Here is a 21,651-nt window from a genome sequence, read left to right on the forward strand (position 1 = left end):
ACTATACGTCCGTCTGTCAAGTGATTTTTATTTTGAAAGCCTAACCTCGCTAAGTTGGCATGGCAACAGAACTGGTTCCCAAATCTCTATTGAAAAGTGTTAAGAGCGTAGACTTGGACTATTTTAAGGGGTTTAACATTTTAACTGTGTGCTCAAAGAGTGTTGGTGATGGCGGACATAGTCGCCGACCTGAGCACTCTGTGTTTTGAGAGCGGGCTCGCTGACGACGAAAAGAAGTTACTTTACCTCCGGGCGCGCTCGGCTGGACTGACATTTTGCGGGTGCGCGCACGCAGCTTTCGTGTGTGAGCTCATTGACTCGCTAAGGTGAACTCATCCCACACGTATAGTCTTGCAGTCATTTGAGTATATTTTAATCTGTCTGAGCTGCTTCATTCATTTGTATTATAGATGTGCCATCAGAAGGCGCACAGCGAAAATCAGAAAGCCAGTGGCACCAGGAGAGCACGACGACCTCCGCGTGGGTATACTTGGGATGGGCCATCTGGGAAAACAGCTGTGCCAAGCACTTCTTGAAAAGACCAAAATCAAACCCTCACATATTAAGATCTCCACTAGGAGACCAGAGTTAGCAGGTACACACGCACAAAAAGCCCAAATCTGAGAAAAATGCTTGTGATGCAGTGGATTTAAGATAAGCTTTATTAGTCCCACGCATGGGAAATTTGTTTTGTTACAGCAGTGGACAGTGCAAAGTTGCATAGAAAAAACAATGGAATAGTATATCCATAAGATACTGTACACAATAGAATATAATAAAAATAAAATACTATATACAATCGAATAAAATAGAATACAAATGCTGTATACAATATGAGTATAATAATTTCTTGTGACAGGATTTAAATGTCATGAGACACATAATCTTAAAGTGGTGGACCTATTTCCTTTTTATTCTGTTGTGTTTATAGAGCGTTACAGTGGTGGATGCTCATATTAGACATGGTCAAAGCTTCAAATAATTAGATTCTTTCGTTGAAGTAATCTATGTGAGGTGAAAGATCGCTGTTCATGTGGCTATAAATGCTAGCTTTCCTACTGCTGGCTCCTCATGATATCACTCAGAGTGGATACCACTAATATGGTCAAACCTTCTGTTTGCAAGGGGCAGCCAGTCAGAAGAAGGCTGGCTTAAGGGATGAGAAGCTAAAGCTCCTTGTTTCAGATAGTGGGTAATCTGAGGGGTTTCCATACGCTTCCTTAATGACTCTCTTCACTCTTAAATTTTTAAGCTACCCAGATGCATTTTTGAGCAGATTTAAGCTAGGTTGTTGTTGTTTTGTTTTTTCAGTTATGCCCTTTTAAGACTATGAATAGTTATTGGTTGCTTGTTGTGACTCTATGGTATTCTTGAGTTAATCATTAAGCATGTGTTGGTTTAACTAAATTGCACTTGGACCAAACTTCCGTGTGTACTGATAAAAGAAAAAAAGTGTTTGCTAAGATCGTTGTATGTTCTGTGTTTCAGTGGAATTTGTCCATACAGAAGTTGAATGTTTCTTTGACAATCGCAGACTGGCAGCATGGGCGGATGTTCTTTTCCTTTGCTGTCTGCCCTCTCAAATCCCAAAAGTCTGTGTTGATCTCCGCTCTCATCTGGCAAAACACTGCCTTGTGTACAGTTTCACCTCTGCCATTCCCGTCACCAGGTACAGCCATATTCACACACACAAAGGACTGGTCATTTCTTGGGGGGGTTGAGTCAATGAATCGCTTTCTTTTGAATTACTGTCTCAGATTAGCTAAGCTTCTTGGACACGACTACATCCTGAAGCCAAAGTATGACGTTGTCTCTTGTGACACTGTGGATGTTTGGCTGTCCTGCAGTCATGTGGCCTCAGCTTTAGCAGATCCTTTGCTGATAGAAGCATCGTGTCCTCTCACAATGAAAGGTATGTCACTTCAGCATCTTTTCATTTTGTTTCATATGTGACAGAAAGTATTTTGCATGAGCTTCAGTTAAACAAGTTCTTTACAAGTTCTGTTCTTAGTTTGTACATTTTGATTCCACATGTAGGAGGTATTTCTCTGGGTCTGAACTGGGTGTGTGCGGTGCTGTATATCCTGTTGAATATCTGCACCTCTGCCAGTCTGGGATCCAGTGAGGCTCTCCTCTTAATTAAATCAATATTTAAAGAAAAATGTGGAGACACTGTGCAATTAAATGCACACAGTTTCATCAATTCATCCTATGCATCTTCTCTTCTCTCAGATGAGTGAGTAGATCAGTGTTTGTTTGTTTTTTAAACTGTCATATATCTCATTTAAATAGTAATTATATATTTCAACTTTATTCCAAAAAGGCCTTTTCCCTGGATTTCACTTATGGATGCCCAGATCAGGGAGACCCCGCTGCTGCGCTTTCTATCAAGCAGTAAATCTGTGCAACAGTGCCTCTCTGCAGCTTATAAATCCCAGATGGAGACACCAGCAAAGTGACACACTGATCAGCCACAGCATTAAAATCACTGATACGTGAACTCAGTCTCTGTGAACCATGTCTCATTTTGAAAGAATACATAACAATACGAAAAATTAAAAAGTAAATAAAAGTCTGTTTAGCTTTTTGTGACCTGTCTTAAATAATGAGGCTGGTCAGTGTGCTTCCAATTCAAAATTTGTATTACTGTGTTACATTTTCAATTTTGAATGAAAATCATTTTATAACATGAAGGACTCACTAAAGTTTGTGAAATGTAGATAGGTTTACTTCAGATACTTTTATGCAGTACAGTTACAGTGCTGTGCAAAAGTCTCAAGCTTAATATGTTTTTTTATTTTCTCTATTAAGCCACTTAACACTGACCTATGAAACATTAAAGCATCAAAAAATGCACTCATGGATGAACAAGTGTTGTCTCTATACAGCACAGGCGACTTGGGAAAGAACCAATTTTAAGTTGTATCTGTAGCTACTTTGGTGATGGCAGCCTCTTGCAAAAAACCTGGACCTTCATCTACTGTTCACTGCAGCCTTGTCAGTAAAGATCTCAGTGGAAAGACTTCTGTCAAGAAGCCTATCTTAAATAAGGAAAATGGGGAGAAACAGCTGAAGTATACCAAATTACACACCAAATGAACTGAAGACAGGTCCGATGGAGTAATGAATCCAGATGTGACATACAGAGGAGATCAGGGGTGAGGTACAACAGTGAGTGTCTACAGCCATCTGCAAGACACGGTGGAGGCACTGTCATAGTTTGGGTTGGCATTTAAGCCAGTGGTGTTGGGGATCTTGTTGAAATTAATGCAACAACATTAGGTTTGATTGCCAAAAGCTTCATTTTTCAGCATGACGATGATCCCACATGCACTGCCAATGCATTAAGAGCATACTACGCACAGGGGAACACTGTCAGTCATGGATCGCCTCCCCAGATCCTGGACCTCAACAATATTGAAACAGTGTGGGATCATCTTGACAGGGAATGGAACAAAAATACAGCCAACATCTAGAGAAGAGCTTTAAAGACTGCTTAAAGAAATAACAGGAAAGCTTGTCTAAGAGAGCTGTAGTTGTACAAACTCTGCTTTTGTCTTACATGTTGTCTTTCCATTTATGTACACGTTTTAATAAATTTCCTATTTCTTTCCTAGATTTTCCCAATTGAATAAGAAAAGCGGGGGGGGGGGGGCCTCAAGACCTTTGCAGAGTACTGTATCATGAGAAAAAAGACTTAAAACTGAAAAAAAAGATAGTTGTTAGATTTTGTTAAATAATCTGTGTTTATGATTTGGCTTTGGGACGTATACTTTTAGACTGGTTTAAATATTAAGCAGCGGCGTATGTCCTCAGAGGAGCTGCAGTAGGCTCCTGGTAAGGATGCAGATTCGCAGATTTTCCGAGAAAAGACGGAAGTGTCAAAAAATCCGGGTCTGTTTTTTCCTGTTGAGCAGCAGAAGCAGCAGCGGCAGCACTGTGGAGAGGTCCCTCACATGATTGCAGGGATATGGAGGCGGTTTTCCTCATGCCCTGAGCTTGATTAAACTAAAATCACATCATATTTTCGACGCTACGTTGTGGTGAGATAAGTTTTTGGGTGTTGTGTCCGCAGCTTCGGCTGTCCTTTTAACTGCTCGCTGGTTAGCTAGCGTGAGCTATAAGCTAACAGCTAGCCTGGTTAATGAAGCTAGAGTTCCACGCACATGTAAACACAGCTCGTCGCTACTGCTTTAACTGTTAAATCAGAAGGCAATACTGCGGTTGACGGGGTTTATTATGTGAAACGGCAGCTTGTTTAGTTTAAACAGCCTGCTTTAGGAGGCTAGCTTCACCCGTCTCCCTCCCCTGTGGTTGGGAGGGGCGGGGTTTCATCTTTTTGCAGCCACGCAGACTGAGGTGTTTGCCTTCTCAGGACAGCCATGGAGAGATTAGAGGCTACATCACAGCTCCAGTCACGGCTTTCATCACTGTCTTTCTCATCTTTCCCCGGAGTAACAGCCAAACAGTGCGACAACACGCCACCGGACAGGTAACCTGTTGCTGCGGCTTTTAAATGGAGCTGCTATGCAGATGGGTGGTCTGAATGTTATCTTGGTTTAAAAATTCTATTCTTTCTTTACTTAAGGCTGCAGAATACAAATCTTTCAGAGAGCTTTACTCAGTCCAAAGACAGTATGGATGACACCAAGGAGGATTCAGGACGTCTTTCTGAGGTAGGTAATACTGTGTGCTTAGGTGAGCTGTAAACAAGTTGCAGTAAATAGGGAGGCATAGTCTAACAATTTAAGTCTTTACAATAATAACCCCGATGTGTGCGCATATTGAGGGTAATGAAGAGGCCCCTGCTGAGCTGGCCCTGGGGGAAGGAGGCGAGGAGAACAGCAGTGCAGGGAGCTGTCAGCTCTCCGCCGAGATGAAAGGTGAGGACCTGCAGTGTGCCATAGTGACAGCTGCTTTGTTCAGCAGTGATTCTGACTCTGCGGGTTCATAAACGTCCCGCTAATTGCAGTGTGCGTGCACAGTATTTGCTTGAGATTTTGCCATCTTAAAATGAGTTGGATAAAGTGTTGCAGTTGCTGTCACATCTTGTTAAAGTCACTGCCGCGTGTCCCTTCTGATGGCAGCCCAGATGCCGCCCCTGAACCCCCCGACAACTTGGACATCTGCTGCTGTGAAGGAGTTAAAGGTGAAGCTCCGAACAGAGAAGGACAGCATGGTGACCGTGTACCGAGGCGACATCATGACGGTCCACGTGCCCACCGTGCCCGAAGCCAATAAAGTGTGCTGGGAGTTTGCCACAGACGGCTACGACATTGGCTTCGGCATCTATTTTGACTGGACTCCCGTGACGAGTCGGTCCATCACGGTGCATATCAGCGAGTCGAGCGATGACGAGGACGAAGAGGAGGAGCTTGAAGGTCAGGCGCCGACGCCCCTCTTTGCGATGGCAGTTGTACTTTTATATGTTTTCCCCCCACTGGGGTTACGATTCGGTGTGTTGACTTTGTGGATCATGTGATTTCTGCAGGGCCCGTCGGCAACGGGGACGTCGAGAAGGGCTCCAAAACTCACACCAACTCTAACTTGTCTGAAATCCTCCCCGTGTACCGCCAGGACAGCCACCTGTCCGTGCAGGGGGGGAGCCACGAATTTCCAGGTGAAGGCACTTATCTCCTGAAGTTTGACAACTCCTACTCCCTTTGGCGAAATAAAACACTTTACTACAGGGTTTATTATAGTGCCTGAGATGCCAATTTATCGCTTATGAATGTACAATTTACTGAAGAACAATGAACTATTTTTGATTTCACACTTGTTGGGGGAGGGATGGGAGGGAGACATAATTGAAATTCTAAAATAAAATAGAAAAAAAATATATATATATAGGGATATCTATTTTTTAGCACCGTCTGCTTGTGTTGTCTCTTGTTGAATTTAAGTTTGTAATCCCACAGATTTCAAACGCTTCAGTGTCTTGCTAACATGTGTTTGAAGAAGCCTTGCATATGTGCCATTTTTCCCATGTGTGCACCGTGCTATTTGGTCAAGTGCCCATCATAAAATATCTATTGTCTTCACCTGTAACAGATCTATGGTAGCAGTGATCAGGGAAGACCTGCACGGGTATAACTGTGTTAAATCAGCTATGATCTAAAGAAAGAAGCTTTGTTGTTGTGTGCGTGTGTGTGTGTGTGTGTGTGTGTGTGTGTGTGTGCGCGCGCTTGTGCACCTTTTTTTTTTCTTATTATTCTTATTGCTTTGTCTTTGTTACCAACCTAACTTATTTTTTTCTTCTCTGTATTGATCCTAATCACGTGAGATTTCAGATTATGTAAATTCAGAGTATGGCGATGTCTGCTGTCACAGTGGTGTGTTGGTTAAAAAATATATATAAGTCGAATGTACTGAAGCAAGTGGTAATCAGACTGTGCTTTTTATGACACAATTAAAAGCCATCCCTTATCACATGCAGCTCCTTATGTAATAAAAAAATCAATATTTACATTTGACTTGCACACTTTCATTATGTTTGGAGGTAGATTATTTTTTGTGCACAAGTCTAAGAAGTAAGTTACTGTTTTGTTTTTGGTCTTTTAAAAAAAAAAAAAGATTATCTTTCTTTCCTCATTTCAATCACTCTTTGTGCATCTTCCAAAGATTTCACAGATCTGGCTGCTGACGTTGTATACAGCATACTGTAAAGCAACTGATACTGTTACTGTACTAAACCCTCGCTGTAAGTTATGCTGATGGCATCAAATCCTGAAATTTCTAATTCCTCAATAAACAGACCATTGTCTCATTTCCTTTGTGGTTAATTGAGGCGATTAGATAAAACCAGCATGAATCACGGTCGATTACTGGACAGCTTGAGAAAAAAATAAATTAAAAAATGGCCAGCCAAAGCTGCGCATTTCACCCGAGACCCCGTCATTTCATAACAGTCTCGCTGCACATCCAGGATTAGAAAGCACTTCAGGGTGGCCCCTTGTGTTTCCATTAAATTGTGACATAAGGGGATTGATGTAATAGTTGCACAGAGGTGCTGATGAAACCAGGTTTTATTTTCAGTTCTCCCTTAAGGCCTCACACAATCTTACGACGCAGCTAGTCTTGCTTGGGCTTTACTGGATTTTTCTTTTTTTTAAAAAAGAAAAATGGTCAATAATTTATGGAAAGCTACTCTCAGTATCATCAAATTCATTATTTATTCAATTAACTTCACGGAAATATAAAGATGTACTAGATTCTAACATAATCCACATTATCTACAAGCATATGATGGTCGAATGTCAGCTGGCATCCAGAAGCTGTTTAAAAAAAGGGGATAATAAATACAAATGAAGATGAAGTTATATTATTTTGAGAAACCCAAGGTTAGCACAAATGTGAACAGTCATTGAGTTTCTGTTTCGAGGCCTTTGGAACTGTACTGACTAAATAAAAATTTGCAGCACACTCGACTGCTTAAAAAATTGCATAGGACTAACATAATTATTCAGTACTGTGATAAATGCTCCTTTTCTTTCTTTTTTATGGTTTGTCTTGGTTCTGTATGTAAATCGGAGGTTTGGGATCTAATTTTCCTTATGCGGTCATTTTTTGGTCTGGCGTCATGAGCAGGTGTTATATAAGCTGTAGCATCAACCTACACCTGTTTAGTTTGTCATTTGATTTCTTCTTTATTTTTATCACTTAATTTCTTGTGATATAAACAATCAGAATAAAGATGAAGATAAATATATCGATTTACTCTTGTTATTCCAAACTCTACATCAGCTTGGGTCTCATTAAATAAGAACCAGAGTGCATGGTTTCAGACTGCAAGTGGAGATGAACTCTAATAGAAGCTGTTTTTAGCATTGTCGCCTCTTAGATGAAATGTTGCTCCTGAGGGTGGACAGAATAATAAAGTAATATGACACAACCACACTGCATTAACACCACAGAGCCCAAGAACTGACATGATTATATTTTGTTGGCTTATTTTGGGCCCCCTAAGTACCAAGTGCACGCCATCAAAACACCACAGCCTACCTGAATATTTTTCCTGACCATGTCCATCCCTTTACGACCACAGTGCACGATTAGTCTTTTTAATAAAAGTTCATTCACTGTTTGAAAATTTCAGATATCAGCCATTTTCTAGATGGCTGAAACACAAGTCTAATACACTCAGAAGTTTCTTTGTCCCACATATAATCCCCCCCCCAAAACTATAAGTGCTAACATGAGGAAAACAGTGTAGTAGTAGAGATGGTAGCCACAAGCCACATTTCCTGGATGGACCTCGTACCTAAGCGGCCCCACTCTCACCTACTGATGAGAGAAGCTAGAACTCTCATCTGATATTGCTATTAGTGCAGTGGAGGTTCTCACTTGATCACCAATAATACGTGAAGCAAATATGACTGACGAAATTTGATCATGCCAATCAATTGTGTGTCTATAAAACAATGAAATGACTTTGAAAGTCTATTCAGTTAGCCCGCACAGATCCATAATAAATACTGATAGCAGATATTTGGTGTTTAGAGTTTAAATTGTAACTATTTTATTTTTATTTTTGTTATGAGACAAAGATCTTGAATTTGCTAAGCGAATGGATAGATGTTCAGTCATACACTTGACTTCCCTTTATCCAAAGACATATAGAAAGGCAGTGAGGCATCTGGAGTCCAACCAGCAGATCCACTAGGGGGCCTATTACTTAATTACTTTGACCTCTCACCTGTGCGTGTTCACCACGGCCTCGAGCTCCTCTCGGCCAATCAGAGGTTAGCACTGGAGATCTAAGTACCGCCGATGTTTGCTGCTCTCAGAACGTATTGGATCCGTAAAACAACATGGGGAGACTGAATTTTTATGTCCTTTGGTCTTTGCGTGACGTCCCCCGCCAGTTTATTAGGTATGTCGTTTGATAAATACATAATAATAATAATTTAAAAAAACCATGTTGACAGATTATTAAGGACGCGAAGAATCACTACTTGGACTCACTCTTCACAGCAAATCTAACCGGAGGTGCTTTCAAGTCCATGTCCCGCTGCCTCTTCCTAAGCAGCTGGTCATCTTCGGTCTGGGACAGTGGGAATGCAGTTTGACCACAATTTCAGTCGAGGTTCTGGTCAGTGCAGAAGTACCAGCTCAGAAAATTGGGATTCTGTCCTCTCAATTTAGGTTCGTGAAGTAGCCGCAAGGTTGTGAATTTGTAAACTAGAGTTTGCTGACATCTCTTTGTGCTCAGGTGTCTGACTTGGGAAGGTGACTGGAGCCCAGAGATGGTCAAAGTGGCTGCAGAGAGGGGCAGGAGGGGAGTTTATGGCAAGATTTTACTCACAGTCTCTGGAGAGGTACAAAACACAAGTATTTAGCGCGACCAGATCCGAAAAAACTCACGTAGAGCTCATGTTTGTGTGGGGAAAGTCTGGGTTATTTTACTAATGGTTAAATGCAGTGGGGAATTTACATATAGCCTCACTTTAAAACACACAAACTGTTCAGGCTACAGGTTATAGCATGCAAAGGGCAAATATAGCTTATCTGAATGCAATTAATCCAACTCCTGTACTGAGTAGATACAATAAGCCTAAAAGGAAGGTGAAGTTTAACCTAATATCTTATGCTGACTGCTTTTTTTTAATTTTTTTTATAAATAACTCTTGGAAAACAGAATCTGATTCCACCATTTTCACCTTGCTATAAATAGCTTTATGGCATATATTGTCATTTAATATTCATTTCTTTGTGCTAGTTTCCATTACACTCCCTGCTTTCTTTGCGTCAGAGTGCTAGGCATCATGCCTATATGTGGGATTTAAAACAAAAAAGCAGTCTGTAGCTGATATTGCATAGTGGCATTTCACTTATTTCTTGCCAAGACTTGTGACCAGCCACAGGACAACTCCAGCGTCTTCAGCAGTACCCCTTTGGTTCAAAGGAAATGCTTGTTCCCCGAAGGGCACGATGTGACCGATCATTCCACCACATTACACACCCAAGATGCTGAAAGTGAAACGGTGAGATAAACGGGGCCAAAATAGTTCAGTGGGAATGCACACTTTGGTTTTCGAGCGTCATGATTGTTCAATTAATACAAATCCAGGTGACTTCTGAGACCTCACACCTGAGCGACAGGAGCGACAGCGTGTGCTTTGCTGAGGTCCAAGTCAATAAAGTCGACACCAGTGACTCCGCTGTGGGGAATAAACCTCCAGTGTGGCCTACAGTGAGTGTTATCCTTAGGTGTATGTTAGTGTCTGCATGTGAGGGCAGTAACTGACGCAGGTCTGCTGTGCGCTCTGTGTGACTGGAAGGAAAAGACACCCAGACGTACAGTCATTGGTAGGAGAGGCCAACTGAGGTGGAGCTCTGAGGACGTGGACAGCCTCTCAGAGGATGTAGACCAAGCTTCGACCCCTAAGAAGATGAGGTCATCCGGGATAAACGGTCAAGAAGAAATGACTGTGCTCATAAAGAGTGAGAACAGAGGAGGTCAGAGGCAAAAAGGAAAAAAATATTGGGATTACACAGGATTGCACAGAAGTGGCTTTTACAAAGATTTGTGATTAGTTTCAGCGTGTCCGTCAAAGCGTTGGTGCCACACCATGTGTCTGAGTGACCCTGATACTGCCATCCTCATTGGAGGGGAGACTTCAGAACAAAACTACTGCAAAGACTCCCTGTGGAAGCTCGAGTTGGGTCAGTGGACTTTGCTGAATATACATCTGGCCATATATGTATATTAGCTCCCTGTATCTATAAAGCATGTCACTAGAGTGAAGGTGTGCGGCACCGGTGGAGGAAGCATTTGTACTTAATCGTTACCTGACCTCTTTTCAGACGGTGACTTCTGGTTCCCGCTGAACTCCTCTGCTTCTGGACCTGAACCACCCTGTGCCCGAGGACACACTGCAACCTATGACCCAGACTCTAGAGCAGTCTTTGTTTACGGTGGCCTGAGGGAGGGTCGGCGCTACACGGAGCTGTACATCCTTAATACTCTGACCTGGAAGTGGAAGCTTGTCAATGTGGGTTTGTTGTTAACATGCTGCGTTTTCACATTCTTTAAAAGCATGTACGTGTATGTGAAATAGGCTCTTTGTTTTTTCTTTTCTTTTCATTGCTGTATTTGTGGATATTTCCCATCCTTAAGGCAAAAGGCAGCGTTCCAAATTTAGCGTATCACTCTGCAGCCTTTTACAAAAAAGAACTTTTTGTCTTTGGAGGAGTTCAGTCAAGCCTTTCCTCAGGGGATAAATCCTGCAGTAATGCTCTATACATCTTCAACCCAGAGTTTGGACTCTGGTACCAGCCCATTGTGGAAGGGGACAGACCTCTGCCTCGGTTTGGGTCAGTCTTCAGTAAATTTACTGTACCCTAAGTGCTTTCTTAATTCTCAGGAATGCTAATTTCATGCTTTTTAACAGGCACACGACTACGCTTCTGTCTCAGAAGTTGATCATATTCGGTGGACGCAAGACAGCTGCTTACTTTAACGACCTCCATGTGTTAGATCTGGGTAAGATAAAGACCGCCACTGACCGCCTTAGATTGAAACAGAGTGTCCAGGATTGCACTGATTCTTACATTTTCCCTACTGAGTGCAGGATTTATGGAGTACACAGCTGTGAAGAGTGGGAACATGCCACCGCTGCCTCGAGGGTGAGTAAACTAATCAACCTTGATAAATGTCATCCATGTAGCCATCTGGTTGTAGTATCCTTGGGCATCCCAGAAAGAGTCAAGTGCAATTTTAATGTTGTTTAACACAAAATTCATCCTAGTGAGATTATTCTTTTCTTTTAGCTGAACATAATTCATATTTAAGAATATGTAAAGATTGGCCATAACAATGATACAGATAAAACCTCTTTATATATTAATTGACAGGTTTCATGCAGCACTCCCAGTTTCAGACAACAGGATTTTAGTCAGTGGAGGGTGCAGTGCAATTGGAGCCCTGCAGGATGTTCACATCTTTAATACAGGTGAGCAGGTTTTTTTTTTTTTTCCTTCAGTATTATTGCTATTTTGCACGAAGCATCAATATTGATGAAATCAGCTGCTTTTTAATCGAGCTTCATTTCTTTTCTCCCCCAGATACGAATATGTGGACTTCACTGGTGTCTCCCCTGCTTTGCTCCAGGCCTCGTGCTGGACACAGCATGATGCTTTTGGGCAGCGCTATCCTAAGAGACACTGGGACACATGGACAGGGTGAAAATGTTAAAATCCAGTGTGCATTGCTGGTGTTTGGTGGGTCGGACTGCTCTGGTTCCTTTTATGATGACACAATCAAATGCACCGTGGAGATTCCTTTTGACAAATGAGTCCAAATTGGAAACAGTTTTTAGCCACCATGGCCCGTGATGTGATCAGACATGAGAAGAGCGTTTTGTCTGGAAGACTAATTCTTCTGCTTTGTGTTTTGTTGCAATGACTTTCTATTCATGTGTCTCCTGTGTGATTCTTTTACTTTATTATGTGTCTTCGAAAATCACCATCAGGCAACGCGCTGCGAACAGTGAGACGAGAGGTTTTCCACTTTGCATAGCAAATCTGAGCGTTGGGGTTTTTTTTTTTGTTTTTTAAACACATTATTGTCCCGTACCTCCTCTCCACGTATCTGTATGGTGGTTTGTTTGTTTTTTTGTTTGTTTGTTTTTTTTTAAAAAGGCAAATTAAAGTCATAGTTCAATTTCATGCTAAAATACTAATAAATATTTTTTTTTACTTGAACCTTTCTTGTCATTTAAAGTAACTGCAGTGGAACAGAGTCGCTTTTCAGTCATTTTATTTAACACAAACAACTTCTCAGTGGCTTTGTACTAAGCACGCAGATCATCAGGTGTATCTGGTTGGCGTGATGGGTGGCTCACTTGGAAAGCTTCAATCTCAAGTAAAGCCTCATTTAGCCGTTTGATGGTTGGATACTTCCCCACATCCACTTTGAACCTGTAGACATTAAAAACATAGTGGTGATGCTTCCCTGTACAGGCTGTTTCGAGGTTATATCATGTTTTGGGATCTCTGCCTTCTCTTGAATATAATAGAAGTAAATTGTTCTGATTTCTGGAAAGAGATGCTGCTGCTAACCTTCCAAATGTATTATTTGACGCTTTGTGGCACAACTAGTTTCATCTGGTTCCATCATATTTAAAACAAGGCAGATGTTTTTATAGCCACCATCTTAAATGCTGGTCAGCTCGAACAAAACGCACTAGACAGAGAAACAGCACTGCACGCCAGAGGGAAAATATGTAAATTGGATTTTGTGGAAAGCCCATCTCTATTAAAGTAGCGCTTCTATTGCAGTTTTATGAAACTTCTCATAGCATACCTCTCTGCGTTGTAGACCTGTGGGACCAGACAGATGTCTGCCATGGAAATCTAAAAGAGAAGCAGAAAGTAAGAAGTAATCTTTGTGCTGGAAATTGCCCAGATGTTGTCCTGTGATATATTCATGTTCTTACCTCATCGCCTACACAGTATTTCCCCGCTGTTTGCTTCAGAATTGGCTCAAGAGCTGGGGGTAATAACGCATGCATGTAAAACACATTGGCATTTTTCTCATCACTTCATGTTTCTAATGTATAGAGCAGGGGTGTCAAATGTGGGGCAGAACTAGATTATTACTTTGGAAAGTTTGGAAATGTAAATATTGGGAGAACAGAAAAGTTTGTACTTCTGTGTTAAGTTCTCAGGAATGGATCACTGTTGATTTAATCATCATCGTCAGTTTTAAAAGCCTTCCTGCTTGCGACATTAAAGCAAAGCAGGATGGTTAAGCTGATGAGTCACGCTTTGTAATGACAGCAAAAATGTGCACTTATAGAGGCAACTCTGTGTTCATCATCTGCTGTGTAAAACAAAGTGTTTTCAGAGTGCAGTTCTCCGCATTTAAAATTAAAACGAAGCATAGAGGAGTAGATGACAGGCTTCCGCTTACCTTGAAAACCACGATCGATGAAGTGCTGAGACCACTGCATCTTCTCCGCTCCTATTTTCTGGATTACATACAAATTCTGCGAAGTCCAGGAATTAAAAAAAAAAAAGATAAAGTTACTGGTCTTGCAGGTTGACCTTGACATTGCAAGCATGGATTTTTTGTGAACCAGAGTAGAGATTTGAACTGATGGCATTGTGGACTGTGTTCTGCTTACCTGCAGGGGCTGTATACCCGAGGCAATGAGGTCACTTATCATCCTAACCTGGGCACGCGCCTTTGGGTCTGCTGGAAGAAGACGGGGTCCTGGTCTGGTCTCATCGATGTACTGGATCACTGCCAGCTACATAAACAAAAGAATTTTGGTAACGTTTTTTTAATGTTACATGGTGTAATTAAAAATACACCGACTAAAGGTGTAATTAAATGGAATTTTAATGTATTTTATTTGAAATTACAAAGTAACTACCTGCAAATGCTTAAAGGTTAGAAAACAAGTCAGGTTTTTACTAGAACTGTTACCAGTATTACCAAAATATTCAGTAAATGTAATAAGATAACATGACAGTGTTATGGAAGCAGACTCACCGACTGAGAGAGAGTGGTGCCATCAATTTCCACTGCAGGCACTTGTTGCATGGGGTTTAGCGCTTTGTACTCCTCAGTAAGCTTTGGCACAGAGAGAGCCACTGTCAGACTAACACATGACTTTAAAAAAGAAATGCATGGTTTTATTGTTTAAGACAGCACCTTGTTAAGAAACTACATATTGTTTTAGCAGGATTTTGGACTCTTTAATATTCAAGCAATCGTGCAGAAAGTGTCATGTTTGTCTGCACACTGTACCTGCTGCCCTCCATCTTTGATCAGATTGACTGGAAGCTGGTCATATTCAACACCTTTTAGAGCAAAAGCTGGTGCACAAACAAGTTCATTACCTTAGTGATAAAAAAAGTTACACCAAAGCTTAGCTGAACATTCCCAGGGCATGACTTACCAATGCGAACCCTCCAGGAGCAGGAGCTTCTGAAGTATCCGTGAAGTATGGGCTGAACAGAAAACAGAAAATGTTAAGTCAGTTTGGAAACAAAGTCAGTTTTGCTTTGTGGTTTTATGCAGTGGGTTCACCTTAGTCTGAGTTGCCATACTTCTGTAGATTTCCCTCGACTAGACTGGATCAGTTACTGCAAGTACTTTTTCTACAAAAAATCTCATCCACTTTGAGCAGCCAATAGGATGTGTCCCCTAAACTCCCTCCTACCTACTCTTTGGTCCATGACTAAGCACCATTGGGCTTCATATGGTTGAAATTAAGCAGCTGATGCACACATAACACCCGGCGAACAGTGACAGTACCTTAGCGAGGCAGGCTAACGACAAGCGCATTGTCGCTGGCTGCGATAACACTTTAATCTTTTGGATAAGGGCCACTGATCGCTTAAAGATCACACACTTTACAGCAAAGTCCCACTTTGTTCAAAACTGCGTGTGGATACAGCTCAGCTGAGACACACTTCCTGACAGGAGAACTGACTGGTTTAATTAGCCAATAGTTTGTGGCGTTCCATAGCTAGGGCGGGTTTAATCCAAAAGCTGGAGTCGTGATTGGACAGAAGGCAATCTCGAGAACCCAATCACGCTGCGTTATTAGTGAGAGGGCGAATTTGGAGCCTTTAGGAAGCCTCAATTTCCCCAGAGCCCGCCCACAGGTGATTCACATCTGTGGGGTGGAAAGCTGAATGCTGTCTTCTGCTGGCCACCGCGCTACCTGCCTGCACAGTGGGTCAAATCAGTTCGGCGTAGCACATGATATCCCAGAATGGCGTCAACAGCTCTGAGATCAGCGTTCAGGACCAAGGTAAAGTGCAAGTGGCAGCGTGTGGTCAGCTCTGATTGTTGACACAGTGTCCTGCAGAAGTTATGTCCGTGCATTCCTTTACAGGGGAGGAATAACGTTTTTCCTCAGTTAAAAAATCTTAAGAGGATTAAAAGTAATAATAATAATTTTATGCCTTCAAGAGCTGATTTATAACATGAAGAAAGTTTTTCTACTCGTGTTCAGCTGCAGGTGCATTTAAGCGCAAAGAAGTCTACCCGTGCACCTGCAGCCTGGACCGCATTCCTTCTCTCAGTCCGCTTCACTCAGCTTGACTTTGTCCCCATTTTCACAACTCCACACTCAGTAGTTGCACATTAATCTAATCGGCCAACAGGCTGCAGCTGGTTGACAAAATGTGCAAATGAAACAGCACGTTGTACTTCTAGGATGGATAAATACTGCAGTTTTTGCTACTTTTAGCGATTTGACTCCCTGCTGTGCCGCTTTCACAGGTTCCATTTAGAGTCGGCCGACTGTGCTACTCCTCCTCCTCTGTGGTGAGTGCTTATGAGTAACTGTTAATCTGGTAATACATTTCAGAGATAATCAACCCTACGAGTAAATGCTGATATCTTTCCTCACAGCCCACCACCAAACTGTTTATTGATGGGAAGTTTGTTGAATCCAAGTCCTCGGAATGGCTGGATATTCACAATCCTGTAAGTACTTCTAGTATTTCTTGGCAACATCCATTATTAGTTGAGGTGAATGTATACTGATGCCTCACCACACTGTGCTTGTACAGTATGGAGTTGCTTAACCTGGACATACTGGTCCAGACTGGTTTGTGTAGATGGGCATCCCACGTCAACATTTAGATTCAGATTTGGCATTATTGAATGAGCAGGATAAATTAGCACTTATTTTTAGTGTTTAAAAAAAATCCAGCTTAGAGATCATGACTTTTTTCCACTTTCACAGGCTACCAATGAGGTGATCACCCGCGTGCCCAAAGCCACCCAGGAGGAGATGCTGGCTGCTGTAGACTCATGCTCCAGAGCCTTTCGCTCCTGGTCTGAGACCTCCATCTTGGCTCGACAGCAGGTTTTTCTGCGCTATCAGCAGCTTATCAAGGACAATATTGTAAGTCACCGTAAGGTGCTCTGAAAGTAAAAACACATTCAGCCTTGTTTAATTAATGAATCAAACAAGAGCGTGGACTCACCGTTGCCTCACAGAGAGAGGTTCTTAGGTCTCCCTCTTCTCTCTGGGTACTCTGGCTTCCTCCCAAAGTTCAAAGACATGCGTGTTAGGTTAACTGGAGATTTTAGACTGGCTATGTCTCTGCGTTAGCCCTGCAATAGGCTAGTGACTTGTTCAGAGTGCACCCCACCTCTCACCATATGACAGCTCGTATCCAGCCCCACTCCAGCCGTGGGCTTGGATGGATGAATGAACAGATGGACAGACAGCATGTTAGTCCGTCCACAGTAGTTCAGAGCTCTTGTTTGAGTGAAACTTGACTTTAGGCTATATAGCTGATACAGCGTCCTCATGCGTTTCAGAAAGAACTTGCCAAGGCCATCACAGTGGAGCAGGGGAAGACCCTTGCAGATGCAGAGGGAGATGTGTTCAGAGGATTGCGTAAGTGTGTCTGACACACACACATGCACACAGATGTCCTTTTTGTCATTGAGCAACAAGTGGTTAAATATTTGCATTTTGTGTAGGCTCTTAACTCATTTACAGGAATCTGTTAATCTGTTTAATCTTGTATATGGGACAAGCGGGACAGAGGGTGGTTTATTACATGACTGATTCTGTGGAAGATTAAATTTTGATATTTTTAGGCCTTTCTATGATAGTAAATAACATGCAACAATTGGCCTGGGACAGTAAGGAGATGAGTTTTTAGTAATATGTGAACTAACAAAGTTGCTCCTGAAAAAATTATTAGTTCAAATTCAGTGATTTGATGTGGTTTGTTATGTCTGTTATTTCTTTCATGGAGATGGTGTTTTAGATCATCTTCATATGCCCGGTTTTTTTATTGACGTAGTTGTATAAATTGGCTTAGAATAAAAAATAATGTATCTGTGACAGCTGGAGTTGTCATTATAATAAAAATATTTCATGTTTACATCATACTTGAATCATCGTTTTAATAAAATGCAGATCACGATATCTACCTTTGCTAACTTTATCCTGGTGTAGCAGCTGACACACACATGCTTTTGTTTAAATGTCGTGCCTGTGCACATAAATAACCAACTACTGCCAGGGGTGTTGAACATAAGGACAAAATCTCGTGAAATGAAAAGATGCCAGTCATCCTTTAATTGCTAAACCTGACCATACTATGGTTCATACTTCTTTCTGTGCAGAGGTGGTAGAACACACCTGCAGCATCACCTCCCTGATGCTCGGGGAAACCCTGCCCTCCATCTCCAAAGACATGGACACTTACACCTATCGCCTTCCCCTTGGGGTGTGTGCCGGCATTGCCCCCTTCAACTTCCCGGCCATGATCCCCCTGTGGATGTTCCCTATGGGCATGGTATGTGGCAACACGTACCTGCTGAAGCCCTCGGAGCGTGTGCCCACATGCGCCATGCTGCTGGCTAAGATGCTGCAGGATGCTGGCGCTCCAGATGGAACGCTCAACATCATCCACGGCCAACACGACGGTAAGAGCTGGTGGCTGTGTAATGTTACAGTAAGATGTAAAGATGTTCGACAAATAAGCTTAAAGCCTCAAATTACCGCCAATAAATCCTTTTTTTTTTTTTTTTTTTTAAATCCATCATTCAGATAGAAAATGTAGTTATCTTGGCAGAAAAACAATGTGTGTAACAATGAAGATATCTACATTTGCTCTAAATCATAAACCGTAATCACCTGCCATTACTTAAGTCATCTCTGTAACTGTCTTCCTCTTACAGCTGTGAACTTCATCTGTGACCATCCGGCCATCAAGGCTATCAGCTTTGTTGGCTCAAATCAAGCAGGGGAGTATATTTATGAGAGGGGCTCTAAAAATGGCAAAAGGGTGCAGTCCAACATGGTGAGCAACAGTTTTAATGTCTGACATGTGCTTTAAACATCCAGAAGGTGGCAGCATTGGCCAACAGTTTCAAGTGTTTGTGTCGCCCAATGGTACTGAGGAGTGCATGTGCATGGTGCAGCTGTGCATCACATTTAAAAAGGCCCAGATTGCGAACTGGAAATGTTCCATTGCCTCACGTGGACTGAAATGTGGACCAAGTTTACAATGTGAAATTTGTAGGTCGTTTGTTTCTAATCTAATTCCCTGATTTTTATGTCCCTGCTTGTGACTAACCAGTTGCTGTAATGTGGAGATCAAACGGCAAAGGGCTAACCACTTCTTGTGTACTGTAGGGAGCCAAGAACCATGGTGTGGTGATGCCTGATGCCAACAAGGAGAACACTCTGAACCAGCTTGTGGGCGCGGCGTTCGGGGCAGCGGGACAACGCTGCATGGCTCTGTCCACAGCCATACTGGTGGGCGAGGCGCGTAGCTGGCTGCCGGAGCTGGTGGAACGTGCCAAAGCTCTGCGCGTGGATGCAGGTACCACGCCCCTTCACCTCGGCCTCTCCTGTTCTCCTGAGCGCGTTTCCCCCAAGGTCCTTTTTGGTTTTATTCATCTCGGGGCCACCCACACCGCCCTAACCTCACCTCTCGCCTTATGGCCTGTTGTAACTTCACATTGGGAGTCAGCTGGGTTTGTTGAGTCAGCCATGCTGCAAATTTGTGGCCAGATCTGCGGCTCGGGCCTAAATGGCGGTCTAGAGGATCAAATCCTATGAGAAAAGAAGTTGATGTGAAGTAAAATGGAGAATGAGTCTGTGTGTTTACAGCGATATGAAGTTTAATTTGTACATTACACAGGAAACCCGCAAGAATCCATTTTAGAGTGAGTGCCTCAAAGTGCCCCTTGTCCTGGCTTTTGTGGCCAACGAAATGTCAGTGCCCATAGTTTGTTCGCATTAGTCAAGTGACAGAACGTGTAACCTTATAGCTGTTTGTTTTTTGGGGCCCTGCTAGGAGACCAGCCTGGTGCAGATCTGGGGCCTCTGATCTCTCCCCAAGCCAGGAACAGAGTCTGCAGTCTGATCCAGAGCGGCGTGGAGGAGGGAGCAAAGCTGCTACTGGATGGCCGAAATATTAAAGTCAAAGGTTACGAGAACGGCAACTTTGTGGGACCTACCATCCTCGGCAACGTCACAGTATGAGGCTTCATGTGTTAAAAGTACTTGCACGTGAGTGATATTACAAAGATGTCTGCAGTCTGTGAAAGTGCTCCGTTGTGCGCTCTTTCAGCCTCAGATGAAGTGCTACACCGAGGAGATCTTTGGGCCCGTGCTGGTCGTTCTGGAGGCAGACTCCCTGGACAACGCCATCAGTTTGGTTAACAAGAACCCCTATGGCAACGGTACAGCCATCTTCACCACAAACGGTGCCACCGCACGCAAATATACTCACGAGGTGGATGTGGGCCAGGTGAGTGGCCGCTGCGTCCAAATGTGCAGCTCGTTCAAGGGAGAAAGGAGACATTCACGCCGCTCTGTCGTTTCTATGCACCATCTCAAGCGGAGAGAACATCATATTTGTTTGAAAGCCTTCACACATTAAATAAAAACAATTATTTTCCATGTTGAGCATACCCTTATTTGCTCCCTACCCAAAATGCACACCTTAAGCAACCCCCTTTTTCCCCTCCACATCCACACCCAAGAAAGTCGCAAATAGCAACAGCAAATATGCTTCTGTTAAATAAAAATAGGGATGCATAGAAACTTTTCCAGGTAGTATTCAGGGGAAGAGGGGAGTTGGTGGTGAGAATTGTTAAAATTAAATCTCAAAAGGGATTTCTCAAAACATGGCCATCCTGTTTGTTTGCCTGTGGAGCCTAGTTATGCCCTGTGTTTGCTGTTCACATGTCGGGGAATGTTGTGCAGGCCATGTGCCGTACTCGTCTCCAAACCTCCATGCAACAAACATCTACTTTTCTGTTTTTTTTCTTTTCTCCCATGCACCTTTGCCAAAAGGCCCAAGTATGCAAACCTATTCCCGTTGTTTAAAACACACTAAACCAACCATGCCGTGCCTCTTGGTGTTTTCGCAACAAAACTTTATTTTTATATATTTTTTGTTTTCCTCCCTTTTTCGTAAGAGCACGCTTTGTTTTCACACATCAAATAAAAGCCACAGGTTTATCTCTGTTTTGTGCGATCGTGTAAGCCTGCTTTGTAAACAGCACGCACGTACCGCATCTCTCATCAGCTGAGTCTCGCTTGTCCCTAGCAATTTAGGACCTGAGGGAATTGTTTTACAAACCTTACACTTATGGAAATGAAAGGGACAATGCTTGTTTTCTGCAGGTGGGAGTCAATGTTCCAATCCCGGTGCCGCTGCCAATGTTCTCCTTCACTGGATCGAGGGGATCCTTCAGAGGGGACACGAACTTCTACGGAAAACAAGTGAGTGGCAACTAAAACAAACGGATCCTGTCGTTGGGCCTGTGAGAGTAAAAACACAGCAGCTGTCTTAATGTGATGTAAACGCTTTTATTTTTGCTCTTCAGGGCATCCAGTTCTACACACAGATCAAAACCGTCACCGCACAATGGAAAGCTGAAGATGCCACCTTAAAAAGTCCTGCCGTTACCATGCCTACCATGGGACGCTAAATGCTCCATCCAGTCGCTGCTGATTACTCTTGTAAACCAGGAGACGTCAAACGCTCCACTTGCAAAAGCAGATTCATATGTCACCTGTGAATAGCTCATAAATACAAGTTATAAATAAATAATCCCCAGATTAAAAGGCTTTATATTAGATATGTATATGTGGCTATTGTGTGAGGGGACAACACTAAGGCAATCCAAAAGTTCTGTAA

The 21,651-nt window shown here is 42.6% G+C and overlaps 5 protein-coding genes across 9 annotated transcripts; 4 read left to right on the forward strand and 1 right to left on the reverse strand.

Annotated features, from left to right (window-relative positions):
• Positions 1-24: 24 nt before the first annotated feature.
• noxred1 (NADP-dependent oxidoreductase domain containing 1) lies at positions 25-2,459 on the forward strand (the record flags this gene model as incomplete). Its single annotated transcript, XM_082516994.1, has 6 exons — positions 25-326; positions 411-595; positions 1,489-1,669; positions 1,758-1,912; positions 2,038-2,236; positions 2,324-2,459. Exons 1-6 carry the CDS (start codon positions 169-171, stop codon positions 2,457-2,459), a joined length of 1,014 nt encoding a protein of 337 aa, XP_082373120.1. The 5' UTR covers positions 25-168.
• A 1,468-nt stretch (positions 2,460-3,927) lies between these two features.
• Positions 3,928-6,766, forward strand: tmed8 (transmembrane p24 trafficking protein 8). 3 transcript variants are annotated; one of them, XM_082515407.1, is made up of 6 exons: positions 3,928-4,043; positions 4,381-4,492; positions 4,589-4,676; positions 4,790-4,883; positions 5,088-5,381; positions 5,492-6,766. In XM_082515407.1, exons 2-6 carry the CDS (start codon positions 4,383-4,385, stop codon positions 5,707-5,709), a joined length of 804 nt encoding a protein of 267 aa, XP_082371533.1. In that variant the 5' UTR covers positions 3,928-4,043; positions 4,381-4,382; the 3' UTR covers positions 5,710-6,766. The 3 variants fall into 3 exon arrangements, with proteins under 3 accessions (XP_082371533.1, XP_082371532.1, XP_082371534.1); XM_082515406.1 differs by having other exon boundaries at positions 3,930-4,043; positions 4,376-4,492; XM_082515408.1 differs by having other exon boundaries at positions 3,944-4,043; positions 4,346-4,492.
• A 1,922-nt stretch (positions 6,767-8,688) lies between these two features.
• LOC309695624 (uncharacterized protein) lies at positions 8,689-12,705 on the forward strand. The gene is made up of 13 exons (XM_082516364.1): positions 8,689-8,872; positions 8,974-9,144; positions 9,212-9,317; positions 9,846-9,983; positions 10,070-10,192; positions 10,281-10,458; positions 10,537-10,665; positions 10,807-10,994; positions 11,120-11,316; positions 11,394-11,485; positions 11,574-11,628; positions 11,857-11,954; positions 12,067-12,705. The coding sequence occupies exons 1-13, from the start codon at positions 8,811-8,813 to the stop codon at positions 12,294-12,296; spliced, it is 1,767 nt and encodes a 588-aa protein (XP_082372490.1). The 5' UTR covers positions 8,689-8,810; the 3' UTR covers positions 12,297-12,705.
• A 38-nt stretch (positions 12,706-12,743) lies between these two features.
• Positions 12,744-15,519, reverse strand: gstz1 (glutathione S-transferase zeta 1). Of its 3 annotated transcripts, none has more exons than XM_082516371.1 (9): positions 15,269-15,519; positions 14,910-14,961; positions 14,759-14,826; positions 14,501-14,581; positions 14,130-14,255; positions 13,916-13,991; positions 13,440-13,492; positions 13,307-13,356; positions 12,744-12,921 (listed from the first exon to the last, which is right to left on the reverse strand). In XM_082516371.1, the coding sequence occupies exons 1-9, from the start codon at positions 15,296-15,298 to the stop codon at positions 12,795-12,797; spliced, it is 663 nt and encodes a 220-aa protein (XP_082372497.1). In that variant the 5' UTR covers positions 15,299-15,519; the 3' UTR covers positions 12,744-12,794. The 3 variants fall into 3 exon arrangements, with proteins under 3 accessions (XP_082372497.1, XP_082372495.1, XP_082372496.1); XM_082516369.1 differs by having other exon boundaries at positions 14,501-14,620; XM_082516370.1 differs by lacking the exon at positions 15,269-15,519 and adding an exon at positions 15,041-15,261 and having other exon boundaries at positions 14,501-14,620.
• A 97-nt stretch (positions 15,520-15,616) lies between these two features.
• On the forward strand, positions 15,617-21,581 carry aldh6a1 (aldehyde dehydrogenase 6 family, member A1). Its single transcript, XM_082516365.1, has 12 exons — positions 15,617-15,770; positions 16,244-16,288; positions 16,376-16,450; positions 16,713-16,874; positions 17,297-17,375; positions 18,116-18,418; positions 18,674-18,795; positions 19,131-19,320; positions 19,798-19,979; positions 20,074-20,253; positions 21,135-21,233; positions 21,338-21,581. Exons 1-12 carry the CDS (start codon positions 15,732-15,734, stop codon positions 21,440-21,442), a joined length of 1,581 nt encoding a protein of 526 aa, XP_082372491.1. The 5' UTR covers positions 15,617-15,731; the 3' UTR covers positions 21,443-21,581.
• The last annotated feature ends 70 nt before the right edge of the window (positions 21,582-21,651 follow it).

The sequence above is a fragment of the Aulonocara stuartgranti genome (genome assembly GCF_965226115.1).
Source record: "Aulonocara stuartgranti genome assembly, chromosome: 19".
In the NCBI taxonomy this organism is placed as follows: Eukaryota; Metazoa; Chordata; class Actinopteri; order Cichliformes; family Cichlidae; genus Aulonocara; species Aulonocara stuartgranti.

Excerpts from the sequence above, each read along its gene's own strand:
- aldh6a1 (XM_082516365.1), top strand. The coding sequence starts at position 15,732 with ATGGCGTCAACAGCTCTGAGATCAGCGTTCAGGACCAAG. Across the intron at positions 15,771-16,243 it reads GATCAGCGTTCAGGACCAAG|GTTCCATTTAGAGTCGGCCG; the intron begins GTAAAGTGCAAG and ends CCGCTTTCACAG. Across the intron at positions 16,875-17,296 it reads AGCTTATCAAGGACAATATT|AAAGAACTTGCCAAGGCCAT; the intron begins GTAAGTCACCGT and ends CATGCGTTTCAG.
- gstz1 (XM_082516369.1), bottom strand. The coding sequence starts at position 15,298 with ATGCGCTTGTCGTTAGCCTGCCTCGCTAAG. Across the intron at positions 14,621-14,758 it reads TCAAAGATGGAGGGCAGCAG|TCATGTGTTAGTCTGACAGT; the intron begins GTACAGTGTGCA and ends TCTTTTTTAAAG. Across the intron at positions 14,256-14,500 it reads GCACCACTCTCTCTCAGTCG|CTGGCAGTGATCCAGTACAT; the intron begins GTGAGTCTGCTT and ends TTGTTTATGTAG.
- tmed8 (XM_082515407.1), top strand. The coding sequence starts at position 4,383 with ATGGAGAGATTAGAGGCTACATCACAGCTCCAGTCACGGCTTTCATCA. Across the intron at positions 4,493-4,588 it reads GACAACACGCCACCGGACAG|GCTGCAGAATACAAATCTTT; the intron begins GTAACCTGTTGC and ends TCTTTACTTAAG. Across the intron at positions 4,884-5,087 it reads GCTCTCCGCCGAGATGAAAG|CCCAGATGCCGCCCCTGAAC; the intron begins GTGAGGACCTGC and ends TTCTGATGGCAG.
- LOC309695624 (XM_082516364.1), top strand. The coding sequence starts at position 8,811 with ATGGGGAGACTGAATTTTTATGTCCTTTGGTCTTTGCGTGACGTCCCC. Across the intron at positions 8,873-8,973 it reads GTCCCCCGCCAGTTTATTAG|CAAATCTAACCGGAGGTGCT; the intron begins GTATGTCGTTTG and ends CACTCTTCACAG. Across the intron at positions 11,317-11,393 it reads AGACCTCTGCCTCGGTTTGG|GCACACGACTACGCTTCTGT; the intron begins GTCAGTCTTCAG and ends GCTTTTTAACAG.